Source organism: Trachurus japonicus, chromosome 3 (genome assembly GCF_045865225.1).
Source record: "Trachurus japonicus isolate A0001 chromosome 3, Traja_1.0".
Lineage (NCBI taxonomy): Eukaryota > Metazoa > Chordata > Actinopteri > Carangiformes > Carangidae > Trachurus > Trachurus japonicus.
The window spans coordinates 24,788,133-24,803,320 of NC_140909.1; the positions used below are offsets into that span (position 1 = coordinate 24,788,133).

Sequence of the window (15,188 nt, forward strand, 5' to 3'; positions counted from 1 at the left end):
CATCTGAAAAAAATATGGCAAAACAACATGTACTCACTATATGGTCTTGTATTGTATGCATCCATGTAAACACACACACACACATAGACTATGTACGTAATAAACTCACATACAGGTAAATAGGGATAGCGACAAACACATACATACGGCCATAACCTACACTATGGGGACATATCTCATAGATCAGAACGGATGCTGGCTGTATGCATTGTATTCTTGGAATGTCCTAAAACCTTTTCCATGTCCCATTTTCAACCACTTACCCAGCATGTGTTGTTCTCATCTAAGGCTTTTAGGCCCTATTAGATGTTTATGCCAACCAGTGGCAGAGAAAAGCAGGGATCGGACTACAGGGTGCCTCCAGTGCTCCCTGTATATGTAACACAGCAAGCAGGTCGTAGCCTCTCTCTGTGGCTGCCTGCTGCCTTTACTGAACTGGTCACATTTATCTGGCCTTCTGTCTCAATTCATTAAGCATGAGTGCGCTCCCTCGCACTGTTGGAGCCGCGTGGGTGGAGATAGGGAAGGGTGAACGAGAGCTAACACTCTTAATGTATCTTTGGTATGGCCATACATGTTTCCTTTTTTACTCTAATTCATGATTCAGTGAGCAAACTTCCTGGTTCAGTGTTTAACCATTAAATTTAACCAACAGAGTGATGGCAGCAAAATGAGAGAGGCAAAGTTTTTTTCCTTCATTTTCTGAGTAAAATGCTACATATGAAGCCCGATTTCCCACAGTATTGGATTTTTATGTGTGGGTGGGATTTGCGCTAATACTGAGCCATGTAAAACTCAGAGATTATGATAATTTACTCTGATGATTTCTTGAAAAATACAGACTTTAAGTTTTAAATATTATTTTTAATGAGGGGGTGACCATGCGTTTTAGGAGACTGTTGAGTCAGTTCTGCAACATGTCAGTAAATACAGTGCATTAGCCTACTTTCTTACATCCATGTAGAGCTATGCAGGGCCGCCAAGTTACATCAGTCAATGTGTGTTAAGTGACAGTGAATTCTGAGATATTATAATAACATACTTTTGAACTGCCATGTCATCTTTTGGTTACACGGTCACGCCTCTGTAAACAGAGACCATGTCATATTAAAGAGTTCTGATGGGAATACAAGAGGGTCACTCTCACTCTCACATCTCTGAAGCTGTAGGAGACATGGTTGTACCCATTAGGCAGCTGTTGTGCCATAGCATTGATAAATATTTATAATGTGAGTCCCTGTGCTCTCAATTTGTGTGTGTATGTGTGTGGCGGTGGTTTTACATTGAGAAAGTGGTCTCAGACTTTTCGAGCCAACTGTATGTACTAATTACACACATAACATGACCCACACTATACCAGGTCATTGTGCGTTTATATCAAAATATTTTTGACACAGTTATAATGATAATCTAATAGCTCACAATATAGCACTCCAATATGAAAAGATTTACACACACAAAATGGCAAACACACACACACACACACACACACACACACACACACACACACAGACCATTACATTCTGGTTAAGCAGCTGATGAACTCTGCTATTATCCCTCCTCCCTTCATTGTAGCACAACCAGGGCTGCACCCTTGGTTAATTCTATTTCAATCACACATTCACACAAACACAATGCTGCCTAGTGTCTGTTGAGGTATGTGGCATATCTGCATGTCTTCTGGTTTGAGAAAATGCCTAAACTGGCAGGAAAAGTTGTTAAAATTTGCAGTGAACTTTCAGACATTAGGAATTTAAATGCAAAGTCGTCACTATGTCTGGTTACCACCTCGGCTGTACTGACATTTTGCTACTGCTACCATTACTGTGGTTACTTATGTGCTCAGGGCAATCAAAAATACATTACATTTGACCAGAAAACTGTCTTTCCTGAAACAGTGCCCTGCAGAGCACAGGGAACCTTTTTTTAGGGACTATTCCTACAGCAGAAAGTAGTTAAAGTGAGAAGGGTTCACAGAGAGGTCTGTGGATTATCTCCTCTATCATTCACCTCTGTGTTACAGGCATGGAAGCAGGTATCTTTAAGTATGTCAAAACTTCTAGACTGAAACGTTGTGTAACCCCAATAAACCTGATGCAAGTGAAGACAGTGTGTGAGAGTCTTCTCTTTTCAATTTGGTCCACCACCTAAAAAATCAAGTTAATGGTTGAGAAAAATCTTAACCGGTGGATGAATACGTAAGGGATAATGTATAGTTCGGAGGTTGTTATGGAGAAATAAACCCCGACAGGTTGTATACAACATGAAGGGGTTTATTTCTCCATAACAACCGACCAACTATACATTACCCCGCTTATTACACGGTTTACAGTACGAGTGAAATAATTAATTTGAAATAATTGATCAAAATACGACTTTCATCAAACAAAATTGCATCATTTAGCGAATCTGCAAGACTGGTCACGTCTGCTGTTTTGCTGAGCCACCTCCCGTTCGTGCATTTGAAGCCTGTGACACCGGGTCAGAGGCTCTGATCAGCAGGTTTGGTTTCCAGCAGCCATGTGAAAGGAGCCTCCACTCTCCTTGTAACAAGTTACAAGTCATTTATCTAACATCACTATTAGTCCGAAGCTGTTCAATGACGGTAAAAATGAAACATAAGGTAAATATCCTGCATAGTTTCTTTTTTCTGTGCTGCGCTGATCAGAGCGGCGTCCCTAGCAACGGTCATTATACTTGACGACGGTCTGTTATTCAGAAATAACGGACCGCAGAACGCAGCGCTGGACCAATCAGAGAGCAGTATTCAATAGAGCCGTGCAATAAAGACATTTATGGTCTCCAGAGGATGAAACTGTCAGTGGCACAGAATTCACCAAGCAAAAGATGTCGTCACAAAGTTTTCTACAGACCAGGGGCCAAATGTATAAACTACGCGTACACATGAAAAGTGTGCATACAGCATTTTCCACTTATTTTTCCAAATGTATACAAATCCACAGGCGGTGAGAATGTGCGTACTGTTACGGATCTTTCACACAGCCACTTTGCACATATTTTTCCAAATACACAGGTGGTGAGGATGTGCATACTGGTTCAGTACCCTTCTTTCAAACCATGCTTATGTATACAGTCGTTTCAGATTATTGTGATGTAGCGAATTGGCAAAAAGGATAATAAATGTGTTAATTTGGGAGACATTTCACTTAGATATTTTTTTCTTTCACTACATTGTGTTAATACTAATTATGATCACCAGCCAGCTGCAGCAGCTGTCCAACTGCATCTTTATGTGTTGCAGCAACTGTAAGCGTGGTAAGTGAACATGTTTGCTTAATGAAACAAGAGGAAATGAAAAAAACAAAACCAAAAAGAACTACAGTTTATTTCATTTGATGATTCCCACAGTATAATTCTAAGTAGTATATAACTTACATCGATATAGTTTATAATAATCTTGTTTTGTGATTATAGGACAAGTGCACACATTGAGCTGTGGCACCGGAGGCACGGTCTTCATCACAGCCTATGAATAAAATAATGTACATTGTTACAAAGAACAAACTTTATTTTCATTGCATGTCCAATTACAACAAGATTAAAACTGTGTCTGAAACTGAATCTGTTTCTCCCAATTCATCTGGCACAATGCCACTGACAGCAGTTTGGATCAGGATGGACACCGTGCACACAAGCGGAGAGAGTTCCCTGTCCTCCTCCAGTAGCTCGCACACTAACATGTGCACAGTAACGTGCTTCTTGGCCTCACCTTTTTTAGTCAGACCGCTCCTTGGCTCAGTCAGAACTTGCTGAATTCACTGCGCCCTCATCCACCCTGCTTGGTTTTATTTGTCATGCGAGAGCTTAAGCTTCCAAATAATATATGTTTCCTTTGATCAGTTTTTTCAACCATTGAAAAATACCAGTTCTATTTCTGGCGTTTCTTTTTCAATTGTTTCTTTCTTGCTTCCGCAAATTTTCCTCAAATCAAATCCCGGTGTCGGAAGCCATCTATGGTGTACCTGGTCAGAAAGCTGATTGAGGATGATTGAGATGTACAGTATGAGGAAAAAACATGTGGGAATATACATACGTGAGGTTTTATGCATCTGATGGAAAGACTGCATACTGCATGCATGTTTACCTGTTTTGTGCGTACACAGATTTCTTTTTTTTGGCCCCTGGTTCTCACACTTAACTTAAGTTTCATGGCTTTATCTTTAAAATCTCAACAACAAATTGTCATGAAATTTGGCACACATAAATTCCCTTTCAGGATGAAGTGTGATTAACCAAACTTTTGAACAACATACCTAACTGCTCGGTCAAAAATGTATTTTCTTCAGTAGTTTGGTTCATTAGTCAATAGCTGCAAAACTGATAACAACATTATCATGTTATCAGTCTGCTCGCTGACATTAGCATTATTTGGGTGGAGCATTAATCCATAGAACACCTGTCATAGGCTACTTTATTTACAGCACCTTTGACGTAGTGTATAGTCATAACATTTACAGTATATTTTGCACCTACTGTACCACTTGCTGTTCGTAATTATATCTCCTAAAGATAAGACCAATGGCAGGATTAATTGTTACATTGAAGGGATCTGCATTTAAATGGATAGTTAATTTATTTATTCATCTTTTGTGACCAGTGTTTATTGAGTCAGTTGTTCTTTCTGTTGCAAACAATTGTTCTAATTTTAGTCTCACTGTACTTCTCTTTTTTTCTCTATCACAATCTCTTGTAAGCCAGCCTACAATGCAACCTCTTTCAGTCCCAGCCACGCACCACACAATAGCCTATTTAGATGTGGATAATGAGAAATTGGGAGCAAACCATCCAGGCCATTGTGGTTTTAGTGTATGAACAAATTGCTTTTTTTTTTTTTTACCGTAGTAACATTGTCCAGGTGGGAGGTTTGGCCTGAGTACATCCAGCTGCTGCAACAGTCAGACTTCAACTGTGAGTTACCAACATTAACATGGAGTAAGTGTCCATGATTAAATGTCCTCCATGAAAGAATGAACAGAGTGAATTTCAGGCTCTGTATTTTTTATCGGGTAAAGCAAGTCTTCAAGGTTGGCATGCAGAGAAATATGTTTCAGCCTTCTCATGTGTGGGCTTTCAGTGGGCAGTGCATCATACAGTATCTATGCTGAATAGACTCCCAGATAAATAAAATAAATTGGCCTGTGTCTGTAGAACTTTTAGTGTGAAATGTTTCCATCATTATAATAATTGATTTCTGCCAAATGAATAGTTGACCCAGTAACAGCGCCTTCAGAGGATATTCACTTCCACATTTTATCGTGTTTCAGCCTTTATGCTATCATAAGTTATTCTCTATACCCCATGATGAAAAAGTGAAATAAAATGAAAAATAACATTCACTTTCAATATTTGGAGCCTTGGCTATGACACCCGAGTCCACCTTTGGTAAATTGAACTGATTGGACAAGATTTTGAAGGGTAGAGGTTCATCAGTGAAAAAACCAAGACATGAGACGCAGACCTGAGTGAGGCTTGTGTTGAGCTAGAAAAAAAAAACTTTGTGCTGCATTAAATGTTCCAAAGAGCCCAGAGGTCTCTATTATTTTTAAATGGAATAAGTTTGGAACAACCACGACTCTTCCACATGCTGACCGCCCAAGTCTCAATCTGCCCCTTTCGTGCCTCTTTTCTTGAACTAGGCTAGGCTGTGTTGTTGTTTTACTTTCTGCCCTGGGTGTTTCCCCACCTTTGTGATAGCTGGTCTGCTCTAATGTGTTACACCTGGGTGTTGTTACTTCCTCCCCTTGTGTGTATTTAGTCTTTGTGTTCTCCTCACTCCTCATCCGTTTGTCTGCTTTGTTCCCTGGTGTCATCTTGTGTCTCTGTTCGTGATTCATGCTCCTTGGTTATATTATTGCCTGAGTTTGGATTACTGGATTTTTGATTTCCAAGTTTGAAGTTCCCGCAGGCAGGCAAGCAACACTCAGTCTTTTCAACCGGTCTACATCTAAGCCTGTTTTTGCTTATTAAAGTCCTTTCACTGTTCCCATCAGTCGTTGTGTGGGTCTGCATTTGGGTCCACCATCACCTTGTCTGCACTTTGTTTGAAGAGGACTGGTGTGATTTGGTTCATTCCCTTGAGTTGCATTTATACAGTTCAAAGGAGAGTCTAGTAGTGAGTACAAAGAGGATGCTGTTGTTAAAGTATCTGGCCAAATAATTGGCATGCAACAATTTTCTTGACCAGATAGAAGTTGTGTGGAAGGCTCTGTCAGTCATTTCTACTATTCCCCAGAGTTAGTAGCAACATGATTGAATATTTCCGTGTTCCATGTGCAATATATAATCTTTAAACAAAAACAAAGCTTTAAACATAGACTGAAAATGGATCACAGCAGCACGTTGCTAGCCCTCAGCTAGACTGTTGAATAAGTTCGCTAGCATCATGTGCAGGGTTGCCACTCTCACAATCTGTCTGACGCTCTCATGCAACTCAAACAATTCTCACACCAAAGGCAAATGCTTTGGCGCTTGTCATGTAGGCTTCAAATTACCCTCTGATTGGTGTGCAATGCTTATCCTTGTGTTAGTTGGACAGCTGCTGAAACACACAAGCCCAAAGCCTGTGAGTACTTCGCTAATCGCAATATTTCCAGCCCAAACCCGGCCCGAACCACCGGATCCATTTGGGGCCAACCCGGCCCGTTGAGAGAGGAAGGAAAAGAGAGACAGACAGGAACAGCACATCAACTAGTGGGTAGGTGAGAGAGAGAGAGAGAGCCTACATTAGTAAGAATTATCATTATGAGAAGGCTTGAGGCTTTGACTGAAGTCACATGAAGTCCTCACCTGATTCCCAGTATGCATTCTAACAAACACCTGCTCCAGATTGTCAGTCAACAGTTGCTTTTGAAACACTGAGGTCAAGGTTCATTCAACCATAGTTGAGGACTTTTTTTTTCCTTTTCAAATACTGACTGTCAGCTTGAATGGAGATGGGAGGAACTTCCAAAGGTCTATCCACTCTGCAGCCCTAAACTGCTCTGGGCTTTTAGGCAGAGTGACCAGATGGAAGCCTCTTCTCAGTGAAGGGCACATGTAACTTGAAGTGCAAAAAAGCACCCAAGGGACTTTCTGTGAGAAGCATGATTATAAAACCACGACAGAATTTCTTTTTGGCATTCATTCTAAAAGAGTCTGTAGGATTTTCCTAAAAAACTAAATATAGATTTAAAGAAATCCTTCTTAATCATCACATATGGGCTTCTACTCGTGTGGGGTGACTGTCTGCAGAGCCCCCACACGAAGTGAAGTTGGGTGTGCATGTGGGCTTGTATAAAAAGCTACCACAGAGAGAGCGACTCGACACCGTCAAGCTGAAAGAATTGGATACACACTTACCAGCGACAAAAAGGAAATACAGCGAGAGACACAGAGTGAAGTGCTGGAGTGTCGGGCCCATACCTGGCCGTCGCCAGCAAGGGAGCTTGAGGGCTTTGCCACGACAAGAAAGAGGTCTGCCGTGGTGAGCATGGAAGCCTCGGGTGCTGGCCCGGGTGGAGCTGCTGTAGGTGTAGATCTTGGTGGTAGTAGCAAATATTCAAACAAACGCTGAAGGCTGAGGTGGAGAAGGGTTTCATGTGAACAGCAGTTGACAACTGAATGTTGTGTTATAAATTGCAACAAACAAACCTACAGACTCTATTGTAAGCATTGTGTTTGGAGGAAACCAGGAACCAATCATCATCTGCCCAATATCATCTAAGCACCATGCTCTTTGGGTGTTTTTCTGCAGTAGTGACAAGGAAAGCTAAATGGGCCATAGGTACACGTTTCAAGGCTGTCCATGGCTTAAGATCAGCAAATCCAGGGGTGCAAAAATTGTCCTGTAATACCCCACAAGACTTCCAGACCTGCTTAAACTAAGTACTGAGTAAAGGGTCTCAGTCTGCTTTGTCACTAATTACTTAGTGTAGATTAATGAAGATAGAAATTGAAGGCATGAGGCTGCAACATAACAACATGTTACAAAAGTGAAAGGGTCTCAGTACTTTCTAAAAGCACTGTGTGTGGGCAGCTAAGAAACCTCTTTACGCCTCCTCAATATTCCCCATTTGACAGTTCAGTTAAGTATTTTTACTTTGTAATTAGTTGAAAATAATAGCTAAAGGCCTTTTTATAAGAGCCATCTAATACTGATGCTGCTGTTCAGTATATTATTGGACATGCCATGACAGCATAGTTGGTGGTACAAATTTAAGGTATTTAAAGGTTTAAGTATGGTGTGGTATAAATGTCCTTCAAAGTTATTATCTCGTGATTAATCATGAAAAATTATGATTAAATAACGTATGTTAATATTCCTTGAAGTTCCTTATCAAATTGACCACTGTTTTGGTATTGTTATTAAACTCATGGATTGAATGAGCACTGGAAAAATGTAATACTCTGTCCTAGTCCCGTAGCAGCTAGCATCATGAGTTTGTTATATGGGATATGTTATGTACATTAAATACTGTGAAGTGAATAGGTGTTTACAGTAAATGATGATCTACTGATCACCTGGTCAACATCTGTGGCAGGTGGCACTGCAGCATGACCCTCCTTAATCCTATGTGGTCTTTGAGCTCTATTCATTTTCATAGGATCAGCATACAATAAAAAACTGCTCCTCTACCAGGCTTGGCTTGCTGAGCTTTATCTTTTATATGCAAGAAAAATAATGTATGGTTCCCCTGATAGATCTTGATGGAATGTACACTGTGTAATACAGTAGTAGCAAATGATCAAAGGTCTGACACTTCTGCTTGCTTAGTTTTATCTTCGCTTTTAAGAAAAACATTCTAATAACTATTATTTTTTTATTGATAAACTAAAAGAGAAAATGTAACTGCTGGTGCGTTATCCAGTCCTTATCCAGATTTGAAAAAAAGACCAGTAATTAGGATGTGGATTTACATCTGTTCAGCCAGATTCCCTGTGAACTTGACAATGTACATCACTATCTTGAAATAACAAATACACAAAAGCAAGGCACTGTGATAGTCTGTTTTAATGATGGAGCCTACCAATTCCTCCAAGGAATTTATGGATCCCTTCCTCCTTGTCATCTGTTTCTTTTCTTGTCACAGTTTCATGGTTAAAAGGGTTACAGTTTTGCCACACAAAAGTGTTACAAGTGGTTAAAAATGCTTTCCTTAACTCTTGTTTGGTGTTGTTGCAAGACTCTGTTGGCTGATCCCGAGAATGTCAAAAATTCACTCTAGCAGAAGGCATTTAGGATTTATGTTGTGTGTGTCTTCAATATTAAAGGCATTTGTGTTTCACTGTGGTAAAGGATATCACATTTCTGTGCCAACAGAGTATGTCAACACTGTGCTGTTTGTGCAGAGTGCAGTGGAAATCGGGTCAACTTTGCAAGACAAACATGTATTAAACTAAGCAGTGTAAAGCGGCATGGATGTGGTTGAGTTGTATTCAACCGCAGAATGTGGATTTCCTCAACACTAAAGGCTACATGTGGTCCATATGAAATAACAGAGGATATTAGCTTCTGATGCATATTAATCATGTGCAAGCTTTTGTACGTTTTCTCTGCACATGCAACTCTGGCTATAGGGTGGCCTGACAAACTCACTGCTGGGCTTTACTGTACTGTGCATAAACCTCTGCTGCAGCCTCTATTGAATATCGGTGTGTGAGTGTGTGAGTATATGAGTATATTCATACAATGTATGTGACATGTCTTATTTCAGCCGTAGCTTCTTCCTCTTGCACCTCTACAGCTGTAAATTGGAATTTCCCCCATCTCCTTTCCCTCCCTATCTATTTTTATGTCTCTCTCTCTCTCTCTCTCTGTTGCTCTCCCTCACATGGCACTCAGTGCCTGAGAACCAGCCGTTGTAACTAACACCCCTTCAGTGGCAGACACCCCCTCTATGGCAGTCTTCCATCTCTCCATCTCTCTTGCACAACACACACTCTCTCAAAGGCAAACAGGAGCGACATACTGTACATGTGCAGTTCAGAAATTATGAGCTTGTACAGAACACTGCCGTGAGGAAAGTCTCGTCTTTGCTTCAATTTGTGTCGTTTCGTTCCAAAGATGTGCACAAACCATTAAATGCAGATCTTAGCACGTGTCATGCAGTTGCAGTTGTAATGAACACGGTCGATTTCAAGAAAGAAAAAAAAAACACTAATATAAAATATAAAATCATATGTCACCTGGCTGTAATCTGTATCATCAGTTCTCTTGGTCTGGTAAACAGAGATAGAAGATGGTGTACACAGACACACATAGGTCTACACACGACTGCACACATGCACATCCATGATAAGTGCACATTTGATTCCAATTCCAGGGTCTCTTGTGAAACAGCAAACAAATGAACACATGACAGTGATAGCACCTGCCCATGGTTCTGCAGATAAGGAAGATGTAATGAGTGTGCCTGCACTTTTAGCACAGGCACACACACATAGACACTCCACTCGCACACAAACCAAGTAAACAGAGCACCAAAGAGTGAGATGAATACAGAGTGGAGGAGAGCCATTCAAAGCAGAAAGTGGGATGCAGATGAGACGCCTACACCAGTCTAAAAGAGAGAGTCAGAAAGAGAAAGAGAGGCCATGGATGAAATGGAATACCAGGCTGACAATCAATTTAACTATTCATGTGTTGTGGTGCCATAATTGATAAAATCTCTTTCAAAGCTAAAAACTTAAATAACAACATCATTTTCTCAGCTTGAGAGTTGCCCTTACAGCATCATACACTTGAATCCTTGTTGGCTTGCTAAAGAAAGAAGGAATCTTATAGGTACTATATGGTATAAAGGCATATGTTCATGTCCATTTTGATAACAAAGCAGCTTTAGGTTATTACTGCTGTGGAAGTAGCAAAGCATCAGTCAATGCAGAAATGCTCACAGACTGTACTCTGCTGTATTCTGAAACTGAGCCTCCAAACCAGCCATCAAGGCCTTTGTAAATGGTAAATGGTAAATGGTCTGTATTTATATAGCGCTTTACTATACCTGAATGATACCCAAATCGCTTTACAGTACATCGCATTCACCCATTCACACACATTCACACACTTTGTAATGTCACAACAAAGCAGTCGTTGATCCAGGTCCAGGCCCTGCCCACCTGGACCCACCATCCAAACCTTTGTTGTATCTGTGTGTTTACCTGAAATCTGACATTTTTATACTCTGATTGGCTACCTGTTGTTATCAGAGCTCTAGAGAACACACCTGTAGTACTGAAAGATTAGAGACATCTCTAACTTGTTTTTTCTAAAGAAGTGAGTTTTCATGTGAGTGGTCTTTCTTTCGTTCAGCCTTGATGATCTATTCTTCCCTTTGTGGAGTACACGCTGTACCAAATGTAAAGGCTCTGCCTAGCTGGATGGGCTCTTAACTCTTTTGTACAACACATCACAAATGGAAGTGCCACCATCAACAGTCGCTGTCATCACTGTTATCTCGATAGATCTCACTGGCACAGATACAAGGGATGATTTGGCTTCTTCCACATGAACAAAAACTGTGTCTGTGAACACACCACTATAAGATAATTTAGCAATTTTCACCATTACATAGTCTGAGAGTAAAAGCTCAGTCTAAGAAACCTCTCGACCCTGAACACACACCATTACACTATAATCATTCAGCTGCCGCTTTTCCACACACACACTGAGATCAATTTAGTTGGTTGCTGAAGGACAAAGTAGATGGATTCTTTTCATTTAAAAATTTGAAGTCTGAAAAAACTGACAGCGAGTATTGACTATTGATGTGAAGAGCAACAGACGGCGTGCGTTAACCACTGACGTGTTTTATGTTTGGTTGCAGGTTTAATCCGTTTGCGCTCCAGCCCACCTCCTCGCCTCCAGGGTGTTGAATATGTCCTCAATGTTACAGCAACGGATGACAATGCCTCAGGCGGACCTCAGGCACTGTCATCCACTGCCCAGGTCGTAGTTGGAGTGGACGACGTGAATAACAACAAGCCTGTGTTTGAAAAGGTAAGACGAACAATCACACGCACACCATTAAACATTGTTTAGCCTCGCTCATTATCTGCTGGTGTCTGAAAAGGTCTCGGATAAGCATCTGCTCTCCTTTCCCTATCTCCTCCTCAATATATCTCAATGACTTCACACTATATCTTTTTCTTTGCCAGTTCTCGTTTTCTGCCTCTGTCTCTCCATCACTCCTCTGTCTCCCTTTCTTTGTCTTTCTATCTCCTCTATTTATTAGTCTCTGTCTCTCCTCTCTGGAGGGGCGATTAGCCGGCTTGACCCTCATCTCTGCTCTCTCGTCTCCCTCCTACATCATCTTGGTCTTTTAATTAAAGCTTTGAGGGATGTGAGAGAAATCCCGACCGACCTGCTCTAAAAGTGCGACGTATCCACCTGCTTTTTCTACCCATGTCTCAATTTTAAATGAGGTGACTTTTCGAGCCCCCCAAGGTATCGTGAGCCAAGATTAGGAGCACAGGCTTAGTGAGTAAACCTTGCTCGCTCCCTCCTGGGGAAAAGGGAGCGCCAAGTGTTTCCCTTTTGGCTTCACACCTGAGCAGGAAGAAACAGAGGGAGGGGTGACACGATGAGAGCCAAGACGGGAGAAGAGAAGAGAGGGATTCCTGATCCATAGTGTTTCATGTGCTCTTTATACTCAATTGTCTCTCTCAGGAATCTCCTGCTGGCATCATGCTACTGCTCTATGATTCTCTCCTTTCTCTCTGCTGGCGGGATGCTGATTGCAAGGGACAAACAAGTCCCAGTCGTCCGTCTACTCCACCTGTCAAAGACTGAATTTGCAAAATGAAAAGACACATGACCGGAAATAAAGAAATTTAGCAAATGAAAATGTATGAGGAGACAAAAAACATGACAGTAGAAGAGAAAAGTGGACAGACATCACTGTTCTTTTGTGTATCTTTGGTCAAAAATGGGCAAAAGAAACAAGAAAAGAAAGGATGAAAGAAAAGCAAGGAAGAGGCTGAGAGAGAGAGAGAGAGAGAGAGAGAAGTAAAAAGAGTTTGTGCATTGGTGTCTCAGTTAGTAAAGACATCCGAGGTTAGTTGGTCTTTCCACTATCGCTGGCAGCAGAACACTGAAGCAGAAAGGCCCTTTTATCTTGTTTTGATGCTCAATCTTATAACACACTGTAGCCTCTCTGGAAATCAGTGCTGGATCAGTGGACTAAGACAGAAGGACCAAAAAATACTCACACAAACGCACCCACACATGCACACGCACATACGCGCACGCACACACATACACACCAATAGGGGTAAGAGGGGACCTGTCATCCCAAGCTGCCAAGAGGGGTCTTACGTGTCTGCTTATTTTGAAAAACCAAAAATGGAATATAAAATTGACTTTTAAGGTGTTTTACCATAATATTACTGAAAATGTGACTTTTAATTATTTTTAAAGAAATTGCCAAGAGGGGACTTGGATCTCTGAGCGACATTTACCTATCAAAGAGTGGACCTCCACATACTGCAGTGGAGCTGTCTGCACCCATTCATTCACCTAACGACCCATTCACCTAATGAGTCTTTGTTTACAACAATGACTTTCTCAGTTTCTTTCAAGAATGAATAATATAACTTGAGAGTTATCATTACTTATTTTAAAGTCTCTGTAATACAAATTATATATATATATATATATATATATATATATATATATATATATATATATATATATATATATATATATATATATATTTAAATAATCATGGCCACATTTGAGAGTAAATATTTTTTTATTGAATTGCATGCAATTCAGAAGTAACATGGCTGCATGCACTAATATCAAGTTCTGCAGTATAAGCAACAACATTTACTTAAAACCAGCTTTAATGAATGAATTCCTTTTTTCTTAACAAAGATAATTTGCTTGTCTGTCTTTACTCATCCATAATGAATCTGTATTTATGAGGATGTATTTTATTTACTGTTTTACATTACAGAAAAAGGTCCACACTTGGTTTATATGGAATGACAGGGGTCCACTGTTGGTTGGTGCATAATGATACAAGTGCCCACTTAGTTAGCATGAAGTGAAATACACACTCCATCATGTATGAATAAGAAAGAGCAAAAGTGATCATCCGTAAGAGAAATTTTTCATCAAAACTTAACACAAACATTTCTAATAAAGTAGCACCAATAATGTTGTAATTATTTTTAAATGTTGAGTGTACTACTGCAACACACATATCTACAGTCTATTAATTTTTCCCCTACAAGAGTTTTATATTCCTTGACTGCATTGTTGTTATAGGAAAAATATTTGAATTAAAACTCAGGGTTTTAGGTCACATTTAATGTACTTCCATCATGAATCTGTATTTATGAGGATGTATTTTATTTACTGTTTTACATTACAGAAAAAGGTCCACACTTGGTTTATATGGAATGACAGGGGTCCACTGTTGGTTGGTGCATAATGATACAAGTGCCCACTTAGTTAGCATGGAGTGAAATACACACTCCATCATGTATGAATAAGAACGAAATAAGCAAAAGTGATCATCCGTAAGAGAAATTTTTCATCAAAACTGAACACAAACATTTCTAATAAAGTAGCACCAATAATGTTGTAATTATTTTTAAATGTAGGGTGTACTACTGCAACACACATTTCTACAGTCTATTAATTTTTCCCCTACAAGAGTTTTATACTCCTTGACTGCATTGTTGTTATAGGAAAAATATTTGAATTAAAACTCAGGGTTTTAGGTCACATTTAATGTACTTGCATCATGAATCTGTATTTATGAGGATGTATTTTATTTACTGTTTTACATTACAGAAAAAGGTCCACACTTGGTTTATATGGAATGACAGGGGTCCACTGTTGGTTGGGGCATAATGACACAAGCTCCCACTGAGATAGCACGGAGCGACATACACACTCCAGCATGGGTGGATAAGCAGAAATTAGAGAAATTGCTAAGTTTTAAGATACATTTTTAATCTAAATTTAATACAAACATTTGTAACTATTAATACACACAACACACACGCACAAACACATGCAAACACACATATTTAAACTAAAGTAGCACTGGTAAAGTTTTCATTGTAGTTTTTTTAAAACATGGGATGTACTGTGAAAATTCAATGGCAACCTATCAAGATACTTAAGTGAATATTTCAGTTATTGACATTTATGGCTCAACAATAAAACATGTATGGGA

At 39.9% G+C, this 15,188-nt stretch overlaps 1 protein-coding gene across 1 annotated transcript in view; it reads left to right on the top strand.

Annotated features, from left to right (window-relative positions):
• Positions 1 to 15,188, top strand: part of LOC146990018 (neural-cadherin) — a 325,636-nt gene that overhangs the window by 119,153 nt on the left and 191,295 nt on the right. The window contains exon 8 of the mRNA XM_085767491.1: positions 11,823 to 11,995. Within this exon, the coding sequence (XP_085623617.1) occupies positions 11,823 to 11,995 (173 nt within the window). The remainder of the gene's footprint in view (positions 1 to 11,822; positions 11,996 to 15,188) is intronic.